Below are 23,221 nucleotides of genomic sequence, written 5' to 3'. Positions count from 1 at the left end.
GTGCACAATGGGCGTACCAATGCACACTCATGCATTCAGGAGATGAGACTCTATTAACAGATGACTTTAGCTCAAGGACTTTCCATTGGCCTGGCCAAAACTTTCTTAGAAATGTGCTGCCTTATGCAGTTCATTCTCTACAATCTCCTTCCTTCTCCCTCTCCTTCACGGGGAGAGTGAAGATACTCTCACACTTGAGAGTATCTCTCTGTCTTCTCCTGCTCCCCCTACACTTTATCTTTCACAGCCCCTTTCCAATATATCATTTGTAAGTCTAACCCTGTGTGAGCATCTGCTTCACAGAGGATCTGAACTAACAGGACAACATGCCATGATGTCTTCAAGAGGTTTAGGAGAAAAGTATGTGTGTGTGTGTGTGTGTGTGTGTGTGTGTGTGTGTGTGTGTGTGTCCCATTTTCTTAGTGCATGTGCATAAGCAGAGTGGAGTAATAGAAGAAGAAAATGAAGGAGGAGGAAGGAAGCAAATGTCTCAAAATATCAATAATTGACAAATCTAAGAGAATACTATGTGGGTGTTCATTGCATGATTTTTATAGATTTGAAATTTTTTAAGTGAACATTTGGTAAAAATTAAAAATTTAAAAATTATGAAAAAAAGATACATCAAACTCAATAGGTCAATTGAAGAGACAACTGTTTCCTATTTCAATATCTATTCTCCTCAGTAACAGATCCCTGATTTTATTTGGGGCACACTGCATCTAGCCCAGAATTTCATTTCAACTAAACATCATCTGACCTCTAAGTTCTAGCAATGGAAATGCAAGCAGATATGTTATATGGGACTTGTGGGAAGTCTTCCTAAAACATAGGAGCTCTGTCCTATTTCTCCCTCTCCTTCAGGGCTTTCTGAACTGTGTATGTGATTACTAGAGCTCAAGCAACCATCTTAGACCATGAGGCAATGCATCAGAGAGAGCAAAGCAGTAAGAAAGATGAGTTCTTGATGACTGGAGTTAACAACCAGCCCTGGAATCCTACCTATAGGACTTCTATAACATAACAGAAAAATAAACTCCTATCTAGTTTAAGACCTTGCTATTTTATGCCTTCAATTTACTTAGCTCAATCTAATCATTTTTTTTTCTTTTGCAGTAATTTATGTTAAAGTTCTCAGTAGTAATATTAATCTTCAATAACTTATTTGAAGTGATATTGGATTCCAAAAGTATATTTATTTGAATGTGAAATGTTATAAAACAGGCAATTTTACAAAGCAAAGAGCATTTCTAATAGCCTAAAAAATTAAGCAAAATCATTGGCATTTACAGCTCAATCCAGTCTTACACTGATATACTTACTGTCCAAAATTAAAGACTCAATTTCCATCCCAACCTCCAAAACAACATTTTCCCTAGTCTATTCTTCTAGGCGCTCAAGAGATAAACCATATAGAAAATTATCATGAACTTCCTTTGTTTAACTTAATTTCTTTCTTAGATGTTTGTAGTATAGCTTCAATCATTGAAATGGTCTCTAATTCACTAGGACATGTTATATGTGGCTGACTGCTCCTACTTAGGAGATAGGTGATAATCATGAAGGGGCATTTGGATGCTTTCTCATAGCTCCTTCTTGGTTTTGCTGTTAGTCTGTTTCAAAGTTCTGTGTTTGAGTTAGCAGATTTTTTTTATATCCAGTTCATCTATATTGGTTTCCTGTGGCTACCATAACAAATTACCACAAACTTGGTGGCTGAAAACAACAGGAATTTATTCTCTCACAGTACTGGAGGCCAGATCCAAAATTAAGGTGTCGGGGGAGGGGGGGCAAGGGCAACATACGTAACCTAAACATCTGTACCCCCATAATATGCTGAAATTAAAAAAAAAACATTAAAAAAATTTAAAAAAAACAAAAAAACAAAATTAAGGTGTCAGCAGGGTTGCTCTCTGTCCAGAGAATTTCTCTAGTGGAGATTTTGTTCCTCACCTCTTCTGGCTTCTGGTGGCCTTTGGTCACATCACTCCAAACTTTGTCTGCTTCTTCACATCACCTTATCCTCTGAGTATCTGTCTTCTCCTCCTCTGTCTCTTATAAGAACACATGGCCTTGGACTTAGGACCTACCCAGGTAATCCAGGATGATCTCATCTCAAGAGATCTACTTTATTACTTAGTTATCTATAAAGAACCTTCATCCAAGTAATATTCACAGGATATGGAGATGAGGAGGCGGATTTATTGCTACTGGCACAGGCCCTTGGGCTCTCTATATAATAGAAATTGACAAGAGGCCAAAAGGGAGTCACAAGCAAGGCTTTACTGGGGCTTATGTCTGACCACAAGGAAGGCAGCACAAAGAAAAAAATCATCAATCTGGCTCCCCAAGGGGAGTTTAGGGAAGGTTTTAAAGAAGCTTAAGTGGGAAAGGGGTGATGTGTAAGCATGTAGAGATTTTCTAGCATCTGCATAGTTCTATTACGTGGTTTTTTTCACACATTGTATGTCTGATTATCATGTTAAATCTCCACCCCTGGGCATGATTTTCAGCATCAAAATGGGATTAGAATGAGGGAAAAGGCAGGGTAAGGTCAAAGCGGAGGTCTTCTCTGGTTTGAGGTGGTTGAATGTGGATAGGTCCAGCTCTTTCGTAGCCAGGTGCCTTCTCGGCCTGCATTAGTATCTTGCTTCAGTGGCCCTGAAAAATATTACTCAAAAGGTAGATGATCAGGCCCCACTCCTTATCTGGGTATGGGCTGAATTTCAGTGACAAGGAAGCCATTTGAATTAGGATGGATCATGAGGCCCCTTGTTGTCTCCCTTGGTGGGAAGACAGGCCCAAGTCCTGTCCCTATACTGTCTCATTTTCTTTTGGGGATGCCATTCAAACTACTACACTATCCATGCTGAAATTAATGATGCTTCCTTTAAAAGAGCAGTTAATCACTAGTTTGTGCAATTGTGTATTATGTGTATATCACAGTGCTATGTTGAATTTTTGTATATGTGTGTTTGTGATGTGTGTGCATGTGTATGTATGTGTGTGTGTGTGTCTGTGTATTTTGTTTTCCTTTGTTATTTCAAAAGAAAAATGGGGGGTTCCCAATAACCTGTGTCTACAACCTAGATATTCAGCATATATACGAAATGATATAATTCATTATTTTTCAGGCAAAAGTTTTCCCCCAGCTTTCTGGTTTCAGGCAGAAAATTTTTATAAGTTATATAGGATATTACTAAAGTAGCACAATGCATGAAAATTGATGAGAAAAGCTCAATATTCTTTCATTTATTCATGAAATACACATTTCTGGAATGACTGTGATGTGCCAGAAATCATATTAAATATAGAGATAATTAGGACATATATATTGTACTCAAAGATTTCATAATATATTAGGAGGGTATTATATAATATAAATGGCTATACATCAAAATAGAAATTGGTAAGCATCTGGAGAATGAAATCTAGTGGCATGGGAGTCAGGAGGAGAGATAAAAGACAAAAAAGCTTAGAGGAGAGGAGCATTTTGATCCTTTAATATATAGGCATAAATGAATAAATAAATAGATTTGTATGCATTTTTATACATGCGTTACTATCAGAGAGGTAGAACTCTGTATAGGTATAAACCAAAAATTATGTAGAAGAAATTCTAACATATTTGAAGGAGTAAAACTGCAAATAAATCATTTGCTATGTTTAAATGTATGCATTTAAAAGCTGCTATTTGAAAATAAACATTTTAGATTTCACATGATCCACTTTATGCATCTAATTATTCAAACAAAAGGATGAAAAGAACAGTATAGGATTCTAGAAAGACTGCCAGAGGAAGGTGCTAGAATTTGCTTCCAAATCGAGTATCTTCCTCGACTTTCACTTTGCCTTTGAGGATAGGCACAGGGCTTGAGAAATACTTCAAAGAGGTTTTCTGGCCAGCTGTGTTTTGCCAAGCTCTCATAGCTTTCTCAAAGCTTTCAAAATTATCAAATACCAACATACATCTCCCACACTATTACTTTATCAGGGAAGAACACTGCAAGCAGCATCACAGCCTTCAGAATTCTTTATCATGTCATAAAGCAGCTGCATTCAAACTGCAATGCCTCCACTCAAGCCATAACAAGGCAACGTTGACATTAAGAAGCAATGTTCCACAGATGCCAGTTTTAGCAGTAGCTATAATAAGTGTCGGAAAACATTATGACATGGCAGCTCTTTAAAGTTGGGAATGTGACTTTTATCAATCTTGGAAAGCAATTATTTGACTTCATATTTGCATGCCACCTTAAAAAAAAAAAAGGAATGGTTTGTTCTTACCTGTACTGTGAGGAATTTTAATTAGTTTTGCTCTTTTGCTTATCTTGAGCATATTTTACCTGTATCCAAAGTTAGCGTTCGTTACCTATTCGCTTCTAGGTGGAAGAGTAATTATTGGGATTTTGTTGAGTCTCTATGAAATTTAAAGTCTCTTCTCAATATTTACAACCTTCACAACACAGCCAGCATGTATAATATTTACTGAATGTCCAGTGTGTAAAAAACAAAACAAAAACTTCACCGGCTTCTAATTCCTGAAGATTTAAAGACATAAAAAGGATGATTCATGCTTTTAAGGTGCTTACAGACAAGGGGGGAGGGGGCAGAAGTACACATAAGTGATGAATGGTTACATTTATATAGTGCTTTGCAAATTACCAAGGTCTTAAACACTTACTGTTAATCCTTGTATTAGCCTGGCAAGATAGCTCTTAGAGACAAGAGAAATAGAGGTAACATATTTAGAAACTTATAAGCAATTTGATATTTTTTTTTAAAGAAAGACTATTGACCAAGCTGTACTAGAGTCTAAATCTTTTTTTTTTCTAAATTGACCGTTCTTTCTACTATAGCATAGCACAAATAAGTGCCTTAAGAATTTAAACCAAAAAGAAAGGTGATGGTAAAATGCGGAAATTGGTAGAGACTTCACAAGGAGAAGTGGTTCAGTCTGATTGCTAAGGACAAGAGGACTGGCATCACCTGAAAATCTGGCAGGAGCCAAGATATAAGCCAGGTTCCTAAAGGGGCATGTGCTGGGGTTGCTTGGTCCTGCCGTGTGGCTTACCACCCTAAGCAACCTTACATGGAATGCCCTCCTGATCACCAAACTCTCTGCTATCAACCTTCTGAAAGCTGCTTTCCAAGTTAGGCAAAATCTGGGAAACCCAAAGTAACATGCAAGTCAGGGAAGAAACAAGAGCCTGGGAAGAAACAAGAGTCCTGTATTGTTCTGCTCTTTTGATTTATTCAGTGCCATTGCTTCTCCTTAGGAACCTGCTCCTCCTAAGAAAGGGCTTTTTAAAGGGGACTAAATTAATCCTTTTGAAATATGTAATTGCTCACAGCCTTTGGAAATTTAAAGTGTTAACACCTTCTAGAAGACCTAAAGCCTTAAGGTGATTTCTACCTAAGGTTATCTATTCTTTTATTCACTATTTAGAATTGTTCACATATTTCCCTTTACATGACACAAAGTGAAGGTGTATGTATATTTTTTTATCATTCTGTGAAAAATATCTCATTCGTTTATTTGATTTGCCATCCTTGGTATATCTTATGAGGAACCAATTAATTAATTCTTCAATGCTGGCATTTCATTTCCATTATTTTTTTCTCTGTTGAGAAAACGTTATATGTCAAGCTTACGCTAGACAAATTTTTTTCACAAGTATCATTTTTTTTTTTTTTTTTGAGACAGAGTGTCGCTCTGTTGCCACAGCTAGAATGCCGTAGCGTCAGCCTAGCTCACAGCAACCTCAAACTCCTGGGCTCAAGCGATCCTCCTGCCTCAGCCTCCTGGGTAGCTGGGACTACAGGCATGTGCCACCATGCCCGGCTAATTTTTTCTATATATATTTTTAGTTGTCCAGCTAATTTCTTTCTATTTTTTTCTTCCTTTTTTTTTTTTTTTTTCCTGTTCAGTAGAGACAGGATCTTGCTCTTGCTCAGGCTGGTCTCAAACTCTGAGCTCAAACAATTCTCCCACCTCGGCCTCCCAGAGTGCTAGGATTACAGGTGTGAGCCACCATGCCTGAAGTGTCATTTTATTTAATCTTTACTAATAAAGCCCCATATTGCTAAGAAGAGAAATTCAAAGCTCCGTAAATTAGTTTCTTCACCCAGATCACTCAGTTGGCTAAATGGCAGAGCAGATAGTTGAACCCCAGTGCTCCCCTTCCCAGATCCCTACTCATTCCAAATTCCACAAGAGCTCTCTAACCGAACTTCAAGTGCCTGAGTTTAGGGCCACTCCAACTCATCATCTCCTGGAGACCAGCCGCTCACCTTGACTATACAGGGTACGTGGGTAATCTTTATAAGGCTGTTGTTTCCATTGCCATAGAGTTAAACAGAACAGCTACACATGAATCAAAACCAAAACAAACAAACAAAAAAAAAACCCACCACTAAATTCTTTAGGAACAAAATGTTCTGCAGTGCTTGGAGAGTGTGGAATACAAAGTATCCAGGGCATGCTGGATAGCTTGCAGACATCTCCAGAATACTAATCATTTGTCACTTCCATGATGCATGCAAATTCTCAGCAGCTATTGGTAAACTTGAATATAATCACTGGATATCTTTTGGCTTTGTTTCAGCTGGTAGATTCATGAGTAATCTGATCACATAAAGATATCATCATGAAATATGCATATGGTTGAACTATTCAGTCACACATCACATTTTCTATTAACACATTCTCATTAGATTTTCTAAACACTATCAAGGCAATTCCTCCTTTCATGCTTCAGCTTAGCTCCTCCTTCAGATCCCACAGGTCCCCTCTGCCACCACCTCCCCTGCCTCCATTTTCCCGCCCCTCCCATATGCACATACCTCAGCTCTCGCCTTCATTTGGGCCAGCCTTTTCTCCTTAATCATCATTTTATGTCTTTTGTTGCACTTACACTCTTTAACTTATAGACTTCATTATTCTAACATGCATCCTCTTTGCTTCCACTAAAAACAATATTCAAAACAGATGTTCCCAAATTAATTCAACAGATTAGAAATCTAGGCCATACTTTCTAATTTAACTTTACTTAAACCATTCTGTGTGACCCTGTCAAAGCATATGTGAAAGAAAGTAAATGAATTTGGAAACCAACTAAATGTGGATTTTAATCATAATTCTGACACTTTTATCAAATGTGTGGCCTTAGGAAAATTATTTTAAGCTTCTCAGCTTCAGTTCCTCAACTGTAATGATGGTACATTAATCCTACCAAGTAAGGCTACTGTGGAGACTAAATGAGATGAGGAATTCAAAGTATCTAGCTTTGTTATGTTAAGGAAGTTATTTAACCTTTCTGTGACTCAATTTCTTCATGTTAAAGATGGTAGAATAAGTACACCTACCTCATCGGGTTGTGTGACAATGGAATTGGTTAACATACATTGCTTAGACTATGCCTGGCACATAGTGATATATAAATGTTACTTATTATTATTACATAATATGTTACACTATGACTACCATTGAAAGGAGATCTCCTGTAGTTAGTTCTTTTCCACAAATGAGATATGAGTAGACAAATTATTAGATTATTGACTTGTCAAGTGGGGGTAAGTACACATTATTGAACTGAGTAATGCCTAAAAAGCATAATGGACAGATTATAACATATTAGAAAATAGAATTGATAAGACAAGGTGTCATTTTTATGAGGGAGGTGAAATGGGGGGAATCAAGGATGATCCCCTCGTTTTTATTTGGGTAACTTGATTCATGGTGATGTTTTGCGCTAAGAGAAGAGAAACAAACTGATCAAAAAGAAGAAGGGATCGAATTAAAAATAAACAAATTTTTTTTTTAAAAAAAGTATTACATGATACAAAAGACTAAAAGAATTCATTGGATTTAGCAACAGTATTTCACACTGGAAAGTTTATTGGAGTGGTAGGGGAAAGTGAGACTGCAGTGGATTAGGGGACTAAAGAGGGGATAGTTGGTAAAGACGTAGAAGTAGAAACCCTTTAAGATTATTGGCTGTAAAGAAGAGATAAATAGAACGTTGTTCAGAAGGCTACTTTGAAAAGAAGCAACATGAGATATCAGTAACTGTTTTGGTTATTCACAACCACAGTGTTTCTTGAGGTGCTATAATTTGCCGAGTCATAAGGGGTAATGAATAAAAAGTGGCTTAAGAATGATTTTAACCTACTGGGAAAGTGGGAGATATATAGGAAAGAAAAATTATAAGAAAAGAGAACATATACTGAGTTCCAAATGTATGGAACTGAAAATAGTGTTACATAGGCAATCTCGGAGCCCTTAGAGGCTAGAATATTTGGGTAAGAGTTCAAAAAGCAGGGGAGACTTAAGATTGTTATTAAAGCAGAGCTAGGAATTAGTTGGTCAGGAAGACAAGGGAAGGAGTAAGTGGTGTGAGCAGAGCTTCAGGCGAGGGGCGTGGCTTGTGCATGGCAGTCCTTGATCAGACGGGTAGAGTGTGGAGTATCTGTTCAGCTCATTTCCTTATTTGTACTGGAAAGGTGAGTTTATTGGAAAGCTATATGCTACACAATATCCAGCAATGTAGTAGAAAACAAATAAATATTACTTAAATATTTGTTGGGTAAATATTGAATATATAGAAAAGCTACAGGTAAGAATTTGCCTAGAGTAAGACTAAAAAGTAAAAATTAAGATTTTAAGTTTCAGAGAGTTGACTTTGAGTCACAAATTAGGATCTTTATAGGAAATATGAAACAATAATTTGGGCTGAGTAATTACAGACTTCAATTCTATGGAGTTTAAGAAAAGTTGCTGCTGACTGTAACCAGCCCATAACATTCTCCTATCAGCCCCATTCTTTCTTACCCTTTACTCCTCCAGTAAGGAAGAATTTCCTCCAGTCGGGAAGAAATTGTAATTCAATAAGACTTTATTGGTCGCCAATAATTTGCCTGGCTTATTGTTCGTGCTTCTTTGGAGATTATAATCGTATTGGGAACAAACGCTGTGAAAGCCAGGATGAGAAGAAATCGCTGAGCAGGGCTTGAAAAATGGGGTTATGTATTTAGAGGAAAAGTTGGAAGTAAATTCAAACTTGGAGGAGACAACATGAATAAGGGGAAGGAGAGAAGCAAGAAGGAGCCAGGAGGTATTCTGGGGACAGTCACACAGCATTGACAAAGGGTTAGAGCTAAAATAGCCCTAAACCGTCATGGTTGATAACTTACATTCCTGTGACTAATACTTCTGGCTCACAGGGATAGACTATCTTAGTGAAAAAAATAAACAGCTCCTCTTCTCCGCAACTGGAGACGCTGAATGGTTCAGTGAGTTTTTGTAAAAAAAATAGATTTGTTCATTTCTTTAGAATTTTCAAAATGTCCCTGATGGAAGGCATGTGGGATTAAGTACATTTTTAACCTGCCCTTTTGCAGAGACATAAGCATTTAGTGTCCCCGTATTCCCTAAGGGGAGATGAAGATGCCATAGTAAAAGCCATAGCTTCAGATTAGTCCAGTAGGTAAAAGCAGTTTCCTTTTCTGAGTTCCCTACAAATCCCTGCTTCCCAAAGAGCTGCAAACAAATTTCCCTGAAGTCATACATTTTTGAACACTCACTTGTGGTTCCTAGCTAGAAGGAGACACTCCTTAGAGGTACAGCTCTGCAGGAGCAAAGCTTGTGTTTGTGGGAGATAGGGCCGCCTCACCTGCTCCTTTGGAGTTGCCCAAGTCTGAGGCTTCTCTGCTCAATACAGAAAACCTTATTTGTTGATAAAGCTCAGGTCTCCCTCCTCTCAGTTGTTATTTTTAAGCTCAGCCCTCCTCTGCTTGACACATGTACACCTACTTCAGGATCTTTTTAATGTCAATTGTGTCTGCCATGCCGAACTCACAAGACTTTTCTTCTCTTATTTGTCTTTCATACATTTCTTATTCTCTCCTCTTTCTGGCCGTGTTTCTTTTCTCCCCACTTCCACATTAGTGTCTAGGATTTAATTTTAACATGCAGAAATAGAGAGTATTAGCAGACCTTTAATGTCTGAGGTGTTTAAATATATGTTCAGAAGGTCCCTGGGCACATTGCCAAAGAGTCTCAGATCCGGTTTCTTAAAGGTGGGTGACAAGAGTTCCGTGACACTTTTCGATACAAGTGGATACCCCGTAGTTCATGCCTTTAGCATCTGTAGCCCCACATTTAACATGGGCTGGAGACATGCTTAGATCCTCAGAGTTCAGGAAAAAGGATGTAGGTGATGTAGGAAAAAGAATAATTGTTAGTCAAATGATTCATTAGGTGGCCTTGGAAAAAAACAAGCTCTTCAAATTCTTCCTTCATATAATAGAATAAAAGATCATTTAATTACCTTCAATATCCCTTTCAACTCTAAAATAATGCTCACTATATCTCCTTTTTGTCCAAGTCCCTCACATTTTGGCTACCTAGACTCTCATATTATTTTCTTTCCTGTCTTGGTTTGGAAGACTTGTGTTGTCTAGTCACATGTAAACACCCAGTGCATGTCAGGGCTTACAAACAGAGTAGGGATTGCATAGGGACCTTATAGGTTTTACTATTTTCATAACTTAATATTCAGAAAAGCGGCTAAGAAGTGGTATTTGGATGATAGTAAAAGAGCAAAAGCTGGAAATTTTTTTGATTATTTTAGTTTGGTAACTGTATTTTTTTTTTTTGAGACAGAGTCTCACTCTGTTGCCCTGGCTAGAGTGAGTGCTGTGGCGTCAGCCTAGCTCACAGCAACCTCAAACTCCTGGGCTCAAGCGATCCTCCTGCCTCAGCCTCCCAAGTAGCTGGGACTACAGGCATGCGCCACCATGCCCGGCTAATTTTTTTTTTTTCTATATTTTTTTTAGCTGTCCGATTAATTTCTTTCTATTTTTGGTAGAGACTGGGTCTTGCTCTTGCTCAGGCTGGTCACGAACTCCTGTGCTCAAACAATCTGCCCGCCTCGGCCTCCCAGAGTGCTAGGATTACAGGCATGAGCCACCCGCCCGGCCTGGTAACTGTATTTTAATAATCAAACTAGCTAATTATTACTTATCCATACTTTAATGCCACATAACTTCTGCCATTTTCTTAATTCTTTAAAGTTTTGACTATGTGCTTTGTGGGAAAAAATTCTCCAATGCTGTTCACTGATGACCCTCAAATCTAGGTTTAATAATCAATTACCGAAAGCCAAAAACCTCTGTTCATCTATGGTACTAATGCATTAGAAAAATGTTAGACCCTGTGAAGAAATATTGTCAATTTGATATTTTCCAATATCCTTCTTCCCTTTCTCAATTTTAAATTAAAATAAAACGAATCATATAATGAATGCATAGCTGTTGTCACCTGTGACATTATTAGGTTGGTGCAAAAGTAATTGAGGTTTTACAATTGTTGAAATTTGCCTTTTGATATTGGGATGTATTTTTAAATAAATGTGGGTATGTTATACATCATTTTAATGTACATTTCTCACTTTATGTTTTTTTGCTAATGATTTATTACTTGCTGTTTATTTTATATTTATTTTAAACTATGGAAATGATGTTAGACAAAAAGCAAATTCAAGCAATTTTCTTATTAGAGTTCAAAATGGGTCATAAAGCAGCGGAGGCAACTCACAACATCAACAATGCATTTGGCCCAGAAACTGCTAACGAACGTACAGTCAGTGGTGGTTCAAGAAGTTTTGCAAAGAAGATGAGAGCCTTGAAGATGAGGAGCATAGTGGCTGGCCATTGGAAGTTGACAACGACAAACTGAGAGCAATCATCTAAGCGGATCCTCTTACAACTACACGAGAAGTTGCCAAAGAACTCAACGTTGACCATTCTATGGTCGTTTGGCATTTGAAGGAAATTGGAAGGGTGAGAAGCTCGATAAGTGGGTGCCTCATGAACTGACCGAAAAAAAACCAAAAAATGTCGTTTTGAAGTGTGTATACAACAACAATGCAAAACAATGAACCATTTATCAATTGGATTGTGATATATGACAAAAAGTAGATTTCATATGACAACCAGCGATGACCAGCTCAGTGGTTGGACCAAGAAGAAGCTCCAAAGCACTTCCCAAAGCCAAACTCATACCAAAAAAAGGTCATGGTCACTGTTTGGTGGTCTGTGGCTGGTGTCATCCACTACAACTTTCTGAATCCCAGCAAAACCATTACATCTGAGAAGTATGCGCAGCAAATCGATGAGATGCACAGAAAACTGCAACACCTTCAGCTGGCATTGGTCAATAGAAAGGGCCCAATTCTTCAAGACAACGCCCCACCACACATCTTCAAAAGTTGAATGAATTTGGCTATGAAATTTTGCCTCACCCACCATATTCACCTGACCTCTTGCCAGCCAACCACCACTTCTTCGAGCATCTCAACAACTTTTTGCTGGTTGTGAAAATGCTTCCACAGCCAGCAGGATGCAGAAAATGCTTTCCAAGAGTTTGTGGAGTCCAGAAGCACGGATTTTTATGCTACGGGAATATTTCTCATTGGCAACAAAGTGTTGATTGTAATGGTTCCTATTTTGATTAATAAAGATATTTTTGAGCCTAGTTATAATGATTTAAAATTCATGGTCTGAAACTGAAATTACTTTTGCACCAACCTAATATTTTGATTGTCACTTCAGCATTCAAAATTGTTCAATTTTGTAGTTTGAAGATTCCTCATAAGATTATACTATGTTAAGATGAATAAGAAATAGCTATAACCATACATAGAAATGGGAATTATACTTGCTTGTTGATTCTAGGGCACTTACTCATAGAAACCTCACAATCAATAGCATGTGTGTGAGGGGGTTAGATTTATTTAGTCATTATCTCTCTTCCACTTGTATTTCATGGTGCCGAGCAAATAGTAAGTGAAGAGTATGAGTTTTTTCACATTGCCCTCAATAAATGGGTTTAACCACAATACAAATCTCATAATCCACCTCTTCAATCCCACTGGCAATGGGACAAATCCAGTAGCTTTAGAGGTAAGCCTTCAAATATACTACTGACAGACTGAAGTTTGTTTTAGGAAAAATCAAGGCTGTGCAATCCTTTGCATTCATTGAAGCTTTCTGTTTCCATGGTTTCCAAGAGTTCACTGAAATTAGGCAGTTCATGATATGGAGCTTTGGTAAATTCCTTCTCGCTTACCTAGATTATGTTTAAGATCAGTATATTGCTATTCCTAGATGAGTTTTGAGAGCTCTCAGACTGTCACCATGGCTTTTCCCCTATGTGCCTCTTCCAAAGAACCTAGGGCAGATATGAGGTATCTCAAGGTAATCTGTATGAAGCCAGACTAGAGTTGCTTTCTGGATCAGGAAAAAATAAAATTACAATTCTTATTTTTATTGAGGAATTACCTTCAAAGGGATTAGTAGGGAAAGCTAGGCTTAGTGTTCTCTGGACTTTGGCAAAGAGGGGATGTCCTGATGAAATAAAATCTAAAACAACAGACTTCCAGAAGCTTCACTTATCTTACAGAACAACAACGGCAACAACAACAAAACAATCTCTGGATGTGGTAGGAGTCCTGGAGTAGTTTAAGTTGAGCCCAAGGTACAAGGAGGGGTTAAGAATGTAGGGAGAGGTTTCTTTAAGCTAGGAAATAAAGCATGTGATTTCTGATGTTCATATACAATTGTTATCAGGTTTCTATCTGCAAACCAAGTAGTTAGGCAGCCTCAAATAGTCCCTGAGGGTCCAGTTACCACACAACATACGTGAATAAATAAATAAGATTCCTGAGCCCAAATGTACTGTCTTTGCTATCCTGGGGCTCAAACCCAGGACTTTGAGCAGTTACCGCTCACAAAGATAGTGACTTTTTGATCAGCAGTTGTTATCGGAATACATAAGAAGCAGAGCTAGATCAATAAAATCAAATCACGGAGACCAAAACAGGGAGCATATGAAACCATATCTGCGACTACATGGAACTGATCTAGATGCCTCAGAAGTATCCTTTAGGAAAGAGTACAAAGCTCCATAGAAGTAGATGTGAATTGTGCAGCACTTCAAAGGTCTAGTCAACACCCTGAAACAAGTGGGAAGCGGTTCAGAGTATGGGGGTACTCTGCCCAGGGATCACATTGAGTTTGGCAGTGGCAAAGTTTCAGGAGGGGTTTTCAAGGGAGATTTAAGAAAAGAGAAAAATGTAGTTGCCTATTCTGAAGGTCACCCAGTTGGGACTCCCCTGAAAGTCCTGAGTCATCACGTAGCTCCAGGGGCAAACTGTGGCAGCCGGCAGATCAGCAGCTCCAGGACTCCTCAGGCTCCAGGACTCCTCAGCATCGGGTCTGAATGATTGCTTGTCAGGCAGATGTGTTTGTAAACTAATGACTTTCACAGTGTGATGAGATTGAAAATGAAGCCTAATTGCTTCCACCGATTTAACCCTTGGAATGCTTCCAGGCATGCCGATAGCCATGTGTCTTTAATCATGTGAGTTAATCACCTTCAGGGATACATCAGAAAACAGTGGCTTATAGGAAGTCCAGGAAGCACTGCAGTTGTGTTATTAGGTTTAGACTTCTGGGGCTATCATCTGTTCAAATAAGGACACTGAGAGGTTGGCCATGGCGCCCTTACACTAGTGTTTGTTAGTAGCAACTGACACAGGCAATTACATGGCTCTGTAATGCAGAAAAAAATGAATTAATATTTATGCATTTTTAAGTAACTTAAAAAAAAACTCCTAATAGTAGCAGAGTGAGAATAGCAAGTCACCTTGATCCTTCTAAGGCCACCATGAACTTTAGTACAGCTCTGGAAGAAAATCAGAATTGGAAAATGGTCTAATAATCAGGCTGGTCTGATTAATAGTGACAATTAGTATTGGACTACAGTGCATAACCAACTGATTATGAATCATTTGAGCACTTTAGGTAAATTTTCAATACAGGCAATTAAAATGAAAAGACTCATGATCCTTACATAATGACTTCATTAAATTAATTTAGTTCTGAGAGTGGGGGAAATTTTCTTTTGTAGTAAGGAACCAGCAGAATTTAAGTTCCATTCACTTTTGGTTGAAAGAAAGCTGGAGGGAACCTTTAAAAGATTTAAACGCACAGACACACTCACATACACAGACATATATACACACACATTACAAACAGCTTATTCTTTTCTGAAAGTGAACCATGTTACTGAGGAAGAAAGAACTGAAGGTCAGAGCACGGATTCTGTTTGCATCACTTATTTGGAAGAAGTGAATCTTGCCTTCAGTTATATTTCGTATTCCACTAAGTGCATGCATTGTTAAGGTTAAAAGAACATTATTGTGGAGTAATCTGAGAGAGACAGACACTTCGAAGAGATAAATACTCATTTCTATTACATAAACAATAGACTCAAATCATTTGCTTCTTGGTAAAAGACAAAGCTAGAGCCAAGTCCAAATACTGTGGTACCAAAGCAGTTGAGGAAAAAGATTCCTTTAGGTGAAATGCAGTCATTCAATCAAAGCAGCAATAATTTTATAGAATTAGACAATGGGAGTGGAAGGAAAAGAGACTCTCTAGGGATAAGCTGAAATATTCCATGTTGAATTCAGTTTTTATTGTTGGTTTTGAGTCAGGAAGTCACTTTACTTTCAAGATTCGTCACTTAATACCTAATGCATATGGCTTTATAGTTTGCAAAGTGTATTTGCATTTAAGTTGTAGGAACATTCTGTAAGCTAGGTGTTATGTGTATTAATAATAGCGAATACCTATTTAGCAATTCAGAATCTACAAAATTTCGTCTATTATCTCTTTTAATTTCTTTCATTCCTCTCACAATTCTTGAAGAAGAGAAAAGGAGTCTCAAAAAGTTAAAGTATTTTAATTTGTCGAAAATCACAAGACTAGTAACATCAAAAACTAGGTATTGAGCATTGTCTTCTGACTATAGATCCTTGTCCTACGTACTGCTTCCTGTCCCTTATTATTATTATTATTTTTTTTTTTTTTGAGACAGAGTCTCACTCTGTTGCCCTGGCTAGAGTGAGTGCCATGGCGTTAGACTAGCTCACAGCAACCTCAAACTCCGGGGCTCAAGAGATCCTACTGCTTCAGCCTCCTGAGTAGCTGGGACTACAGGCATGCGCCACCATGTCTGGCTAATTTTTTTTATATATTTTTAGTTGTCCAGATAATTTCTTTCTATTTTTTCTTAGTAAAGATGGGGGTCTCGCTCTTGCTCAGGCTGGTCTCGAACTCCTGAGCTCAAACAATCCGCCCGCCTCGGCCTCCCAGAGTGCTAGGATTACAGGCGTGAGCCACCGCGCCCGGCCCCTTACTATTTCTTAAGACCATTTCTTCTACTTGGCTAATGGTCTTCTTCAGAACAAGTTTTTACATTCGCTGTATTCTTTTGCAGGTCTCTGAAAGTGAAAACCACTTTAAATTCTAGATTATGTATGATGATCTTTCTTCCTTTTAGATTACATTGCATTCCCAGTCAGACTGCAGGCTCTCTAAAGGCATGCCCTGCAGTTTCTAGCACAGAACTTAGCCTTCCCGGCAGAGAGAGGAAATGGTGTCAGTGATTGGTTGAGCTAGCACTTCAGCCCAAGTCCTCCATCTGGGAGAAAGGATTCAAGAATAGGGGGCAAGAGATGAGAAGAGATAAGTTACGGTGAAATGTGAGGATTCGTTCAAACTCCACATTGGTAAACACCATTCTAGCGTATCATTTTTCGTTTAAAGCAGGATGGACAACCAAAGGCAGCAGTAAAGTCCTTGAGCTGCTGATGCCACAGGGTTGACTGGGCATGCTCATCAACTAGGTAACTTGCTTCTGAGCTTAAGCCTCACTTGACACAACAAAATTACAACTTAGCAAACAGCATGGACTATTGAAATTACACTAATTTAGATGAAATAAAAATGTTAAATCCAGAATGCCAAGAATTACTCTAGGAAGAAAGGACTTGTTGGCCTTTATCGACTTAAATTCTTTGAATGGTCTTTGCTAAACTCACTGCTATCTAAAGGGCATTCCTCAGTGACACTTCACCCTTAAAGATGTTTCTGGAGAGTTTAGGATGCAGCTGTGTGTGCGTATGTGTGTGCTTATGTGTACGTACTTGTGTATTACAGTATGTTCACCATTTCCTCCTTCCGTTCAGTGTATTTTATCTCTTTTCCTCTCTGCCCCTTACTTCTCCTCAATTCCTTGTCCCCAAATGGTAGGGCTTGCTTGGACTGAGGTGTTAGGTCAACTAATTACTGACAGGTTTGCTGTTCTGTTAAATTCAAATCAGAAGGGTCCGATTCACAGAGCTGTTTCCACCAAATATTACCACGTTCATGAAGGTTCTCTAAAGTGTCTAAAGTGTCATACGTAACAGAAGACTGCCTCTCTGGCCCCTCAGATTTTACAGAAAAGCAAACAGATCGAAATAAACCTCACAGTGGTCTTTTGAAGGAAAAGAAGTTTCAGAATTCCCATCACTTGTCTATTTCTCTCTTCTAGTCTCACTGACACTGACCCTCTTTGTGTGCCTGGCCTACTTCCCAGGTCAGATTGCAAGTTCCCTGTTCACAGGGACTGTGCTTCACTCACTTACATATCCCTTAAAGAGCCTATGACACATCGGGCAGTCTCTTGAAGGGGGGAATGTTAGTCCTTGCCTGCTGTGTCTTGGTACAAAAGTGTATTAGACTTATTTCTATTCAGCTTGTTGATTTCTGTCTCATTACCTTACACTCATACACTGAAAACAGGTATTTTGGGCATTAGCTGGTAGGCCTTTCTTTCTTCACCTAGAAGGAATTTCCGGAATTTCTTTTTTTTTTTTTTTTTTTTTCAGTTCCAGAGTTTTATTGTATTCTTTTTCTTTTTGTTTTTTGCTGAGATTATATATTTAAACAGAATAATTGAAAACATTAACTGTACCCAAATACTAATATGTATTAGATTTAACAGCTTTCAGTTCTTTAACAATATAACAGGACAATAACTACTATTGAGGTGCTGTGGTCTTCTTCAGCATCAAATATAAACAGATGTGTCTTTATAATATTTTTTTTTATTTCTGCATATTATGGGGGTACAAATGTTTAGGTTACACTGCCCTTGCCCCGCCGCCCGCCCCAGTCAGAGTCCAGACATCTAATTAGAGCAGTCCTGACTCCTCCTTGGAATCTGGTTGATTTGGGAGTCGGCTTCTCCTAAAAAGGGCAGACTTTGGAGATTGAGTGCTGGCTCCACTTCTTACCCGCTGTGATACTAGCAATCTGAGCTTCAATTATTCATCTGTAAAATAGGTATGCTAATACCCACCATATGGAGACTCCATGAGGAATGGAAAAATGTGGAAAACACCAGTGCCTGCCTACAGGAGGCCCTTGCTCAGTATTTACTCCCTTCTCTCTATACTGCCATCCTCTCCATTACTGCTCCTGCATTCCCATAATTTTCACTCTTCTGTAATTTGTAGCTCATGACATTTTGCGGTAATAAACTCTTGAACTCATCACTAATACTAATTGCCCCACTTCTGTTGTCCCAGCTGGCTTCAGCTCCAAGCTCTTTTCCTTCCCTGGATATCTGCAGCTCTGACATTGATGACCCTTCAGGTGACCTCTCTGACTCCACAGGCTCTGACTCTGAACATAGTGCCAACCCAGGCTTGGTGCTGCCCCTGGTCAGCACGGATTCTGGCAGCTTCACCCCCACCCTCCCCCCTCCATTTATTTCATTCAATGTAGAAAGCGTGGCTTACTGAACAAAATGAATGAAAGGATCTTAGAGGTAGATCTAAAATGTAGTTCTCATTGTTACTGAGCAGTTAGAGAAGGGGTAGACGAATCCAAAAGACTATCTTGGAGCGAATAAGAAATTCCATTTTGTTCTAGACCTTCCTAAGGTGCTCTCATTCTGCAATGTCATTTTCATAGCATCCTGCTGTTAACTCATGTTTCCCTGCGTTCCTCAAGTGCTACTGCATCCTTTGTTTTGTTTGATTTGCCATTGTTTGTTAAATATAAGAGTTTACTTCGAATGTGATTTCAGTATGATAAATGTTACAGCTATCTATCTTGTGGGTCTAATCTTGCCAAGCATAACTTTGACTTTAGTCAAGTTCCATATCCTCTGGAGTCAGCCACTATCCTTTTCATAACAATCCCCAGGCTTTCTGGTAAGATGGCTCTTTCTCACTGTATACATTATTGCTTTGTGGTTAGAAGGTCAAACTAGGATTTTGAAGGTTATGCTTGTTTTGTTCTGTTGTATCCTCTATTTCTAATCTGTCTTCAGATCTGGATATTTCTCCCAGATGTTTTGATGGATTCACTCTGTTTCCTGTTTTCTACTATACCTTCCTACTTTAGTCATTTGGTAACTAGAGCCTAAAATTATCCTTTAATACTCTCTCTACTTTCAGAGAGCATAGAACCCCGTACTAGATCTTTGTTACCTCCTGCATCAAGTCCAGACTTGCTCTCTGGCTTTCAAATTCCCTAGAAATATACCACCACTTCCACCCAAATATTCCCTCATTATTCTTCAGCATGTACTCTACAATTTAGTAAGAACATTTTTATTATCATTCCTGTTATATACCACGCACATCTCCAATTCTTGCCCTTTGCCAAGATCTTTCCCCCAACTTGGAATTTTTTCCTCTTTTGTCTCTTCCTTCCTCATCTCTTCTGCACTACAAAGTAAGTTCAGTCTCTGCCTGTCTTGTTCACCACTGTATCCCAGTATATAGAAAATTTCCTGGCACATGACAAAGTCTCAGCACGTATTTATACTCTCACTAATTGACGGTCCTTCAAAGCCCACTTCAAAGCTAATCTTTTTCTTAACTTACACTATTTTCTTTTAAAACATTCATCTCAGTTTTCACCAGAATATCATAGGTTCCTTGGAAATGGAAGCCATCACTTGTATTACTTTACATCTCCCAGAGTGCTGTGACAATGTGGGAAAGCAAATATCATGATTTGGGGAAAAGTACATAGGCATGACCCAAGGATGATTCATAAAATATATATAAATTGATTGCCTACTATTTGTCAGGAACTATTCTAACATCTGAGATGGTAACTTGGATGAACAGAATTCTAGATCTATACTGCCACCGCCTATGTAGCCTCTGGTGTTACATTTAAATTCTCTGAGCTTTGGACTTCTATAGAAACTAAGAGGCTTAAACTAGGTTACCTCCAATGGCTTTTCCAATTTAGTGTTCTCTGAATTTTAAATACTTATTTATAGATCGATGAATGGTGTTCAGTAAGTACTTTCTGATTAAATAATACCGTCTTTACCCTTCCAAGTTCTGATTGTTACCTGAAATAGTAGGATCTATTTTCAGTTTCATTTCATTTATTTATTTGTTCAACCAATGTTTATTGAATACTCCTATGTGATAAGCAGTGGGCTAAAAATGCTAGAGGTACATCAATGAACAAGATACAATACCTGCACCCTGAGACAGCCTGCCTCTCCGCTGGCCTAGTGACCACAAAATTTCTTTCATAGAAGAGTAAATTTTTGCTAAACACTCCACCTAGCTGGTATAGTCATTCTTAGTAACATGTATTATTTACTTTGGAAGAAGTTTAAACAAACAAATTAATAAATGAACTATGCCCTAGAAGTATAACTTATTCAAGGCTTCTCAAGATCCATGATTTTGAGACATTGCCTCTAATAGAACTGCTATATTAGAAAAGAGGACTTTTAAGGAGGGGTCCTGTGAGCCTTTTCCTATATTTAACTAGAGCAGATCTATTTGTAAATTTGTTTTATATAGTAAGGTCATGCTGCTAAAAAAATTTTGATGACCACTGTTCTAAATAACTAATTGAAGTCAACAATAAAATCATGGAAGTAATAAAAAATGCTATATATAATTTTAATATGATTGGTAAATCTATGTTCAGTATGTGTTTCAAGGATATATGTGAAATGTAACACTAATTATCCCCTGATAGGCCAAGGGATTGTGGTAATGAAAGTCTTTCAAATCCTGTAAGTAATCTAGTGGTACAGCATTTAGATATACTTTTCTTGTTGCATTTGAACTTCCAGAGAGCTCCTGATGCTGTAGAGTTCTCTGACTTAACAATTTCATTCTCATCACATGTATCAATTAGTAATTTGTGGTTAAAGACAACATCTTGGAGATTCCTGTTATGATGTCCTCAAATACTTCTACGCTGTGCTACTCTAAGAAAAGTGACTTTAACACATTTTAGATTTTCCCTAATTGAAAAGATTAAGTCTGCACTCCAAAGATAAAAACATTAGCAATTACAATATAAGTTCAAAAGTAACTTTCTTATAAAGGCCACATCAATGCCAGAAAGCAATTATATAAATGATTCAATATCACACTGGACTTACCCAGGACTAAGTAATAACAGTATTTTTCTTATTTGAGCATAAAGCAAAATAATTAAAGTTAGAAGAACATTGTATAATTTTTTACAAAATAAATGCAGTGTAGCCCATATGCATTAAAAGAAATCCAGTGGGATTCTCCTAATATTGAATGACTCCTTTGCAAGCCAGGTGTGAAGTGGGCATCAGCAGCATTCAGCAAGAAGCATTCAAAGACAATTTTGGATCATCGTATGCTTGTCTGTAAAACAGTCCACAGCTCAATTTACTAATTTGTGGGAGGAACAACCTCTCTTCGGACTATCCCAACTTTGATTTACTTCTTTAAAAAAATACCTCCCTCCCCCCGGTATAACTGACAAATAAAAATAATATGTATTTATGATATAAAAAGTGATTTGAGATATATATATATACACACATTGTGAGATGATTACCATACGCAGGTTAATTAACATATCCATTCACGTCACATAGCTACCTTTATTTTGTGGTGAGAACATTGAAGACCTACTCTGACACTCTCTTAATCTAGCTGGAATTCTGGATATGAAAGGAAACTTTGCTGACCTTTATTCTTTATTCCTCAAAACCTTAAAAAGTGGTTTAGCTGACTTCATTCTACAGACCTTAAAACACTCCTTTGTCTGAGATTGTAGCTAGAATGTATTGTCCAAGGCTTTTTCTATAAAGAGTCTTTTTGCTATCTTCATTTTAGGCCTTGCCTTGAACTATCCCTGTGCCTAGGGTTCCAGCAAGCTGGTTCTGCTGCTTGGACTCTAAGAGGCTCATGATGCCTTTTACTCTTTCCCTGTAACCACAGTTGTTAGCAAATGAGCCTCAGGAGCTAAAAAAACTGATCTTCAGCTAACAGGTCTTTTTAACAAGTTTAGAGGGTTTATCTAAAGTAGGAATTCTTTATACTTTCAATGTTAGAACATGATCATATTTTATAAATATCTCTTTTGAATTAACAAAATGAGGAAAATTGGAGTTAGCTTCTTGGAGCCCATTTAATCTCTGGAGTAAATAAATGATGTCTATTGTCCTCTTCCTTGAAGAGCCAATTGGATTAGGAAATAGTAAAGCTTACTCAAAGTCTATTTTTGTTTTTTACAGTCACAATATTCTTCTTTATGAGGATGGGCATGCTGTGGTGGCAGATTTTGGAGGTGAGATTTCCATGAGTAATACTCCAAGTGACATCTATTTCTTTCTTCATTCTTAGTCAGTGCCTGATTATTGCACGAAAAATCTGAAAATGGATTTTACACTGACAGCTATATGCCTCTAAGTCATTCAGATTTTAATGACCCTAAATTTTGAAAATCTATCATTTATACCTATTTTTTTCTTCTTTGATATCCCCAGCCAAGAAAAAGGAAGTGAGAATTTGAATAAGCCAGAGGTTTCTTGAGGTTGCAAAATTTTAGCTGTGTTCTTTGACCTTAGAGATATTTCCTTTGATATGAAATTGTTTTCTCTTTCCTTCAGAATCAAGATTTCTACAGTCCCTGGATGAAGACAACATGACAAAACAACCTGGGGTTTGCCGCTGCTTGTGTTTCCTATAATTATAAACCAATTAAAATGTGTAAACTCAGCATGAGAGGAAGAAAGATGAGAGCAGCTTTAACTGGAAAAAATGTCATTGTCTCAGTGGCAGGATAATGTCTTATGTTTTTATCTTTAGTAAGCGCCCAAAATAACTATTTCAAGGCTCCTCTAGAGAACTAGATAAGATACATATTTGGAAAATGTTACAGACAAAATAATACAGAATATGTTTCAAATATAACTGAAAAGTACATGGTGGGCATGGATCACTTCATATTTAGATCACCTTACTACTTATAGTAACATTTAATAGGTAACTAACTATAATATATA

At 37.8% G+C, this 23,221-nt stretch overlaps 1 protein-coding gene across 1 annotated transcript in view; it reads left to right on the top strand.

Annotated features, from left to right (window-relative positions):
* TNNI3K (TNNI3 interacting kinase) overlaps positions 1-23,221 on the top strand; it is a 302,666-nt gene that overhangs the window by 185,011 nt on the left and 94,434 nt on the right. The window contains exons 15-16 of the mRNA XM_012661060.1: positions 22,451-22,503; positions 22,826-22,878. Of these exons, the coding sequence (XP_012516514.1) occupies positions 22,451-22,503; positions 22,826-22,878 (106 nt within the window). The remainder of the gene's footprint in view (positions 1-22,450; positions 22,504-22,825; positions 22,879-23,221) is intronic.

Source organism: Propithecus coquereli, unplaced genomic scaffold, assembly GCF_000956105.1.
Source record: "Propithecus coquereli isolate 6110/MARCELLA unplaced genomic scaffold, Pcoq_1.0 Scaffold7, whole genome shotgun sequence".
In the NCBI taxonomy this organism is placed as follows: Eukaryota; Metazoa; Chordata; class Mammalia; order Primates; family Indriidae; genus Propithecus; species Propithecus coquereli.
This window is presented reverse-complemented; position numbering and strand designations above follow the sequence as displayed.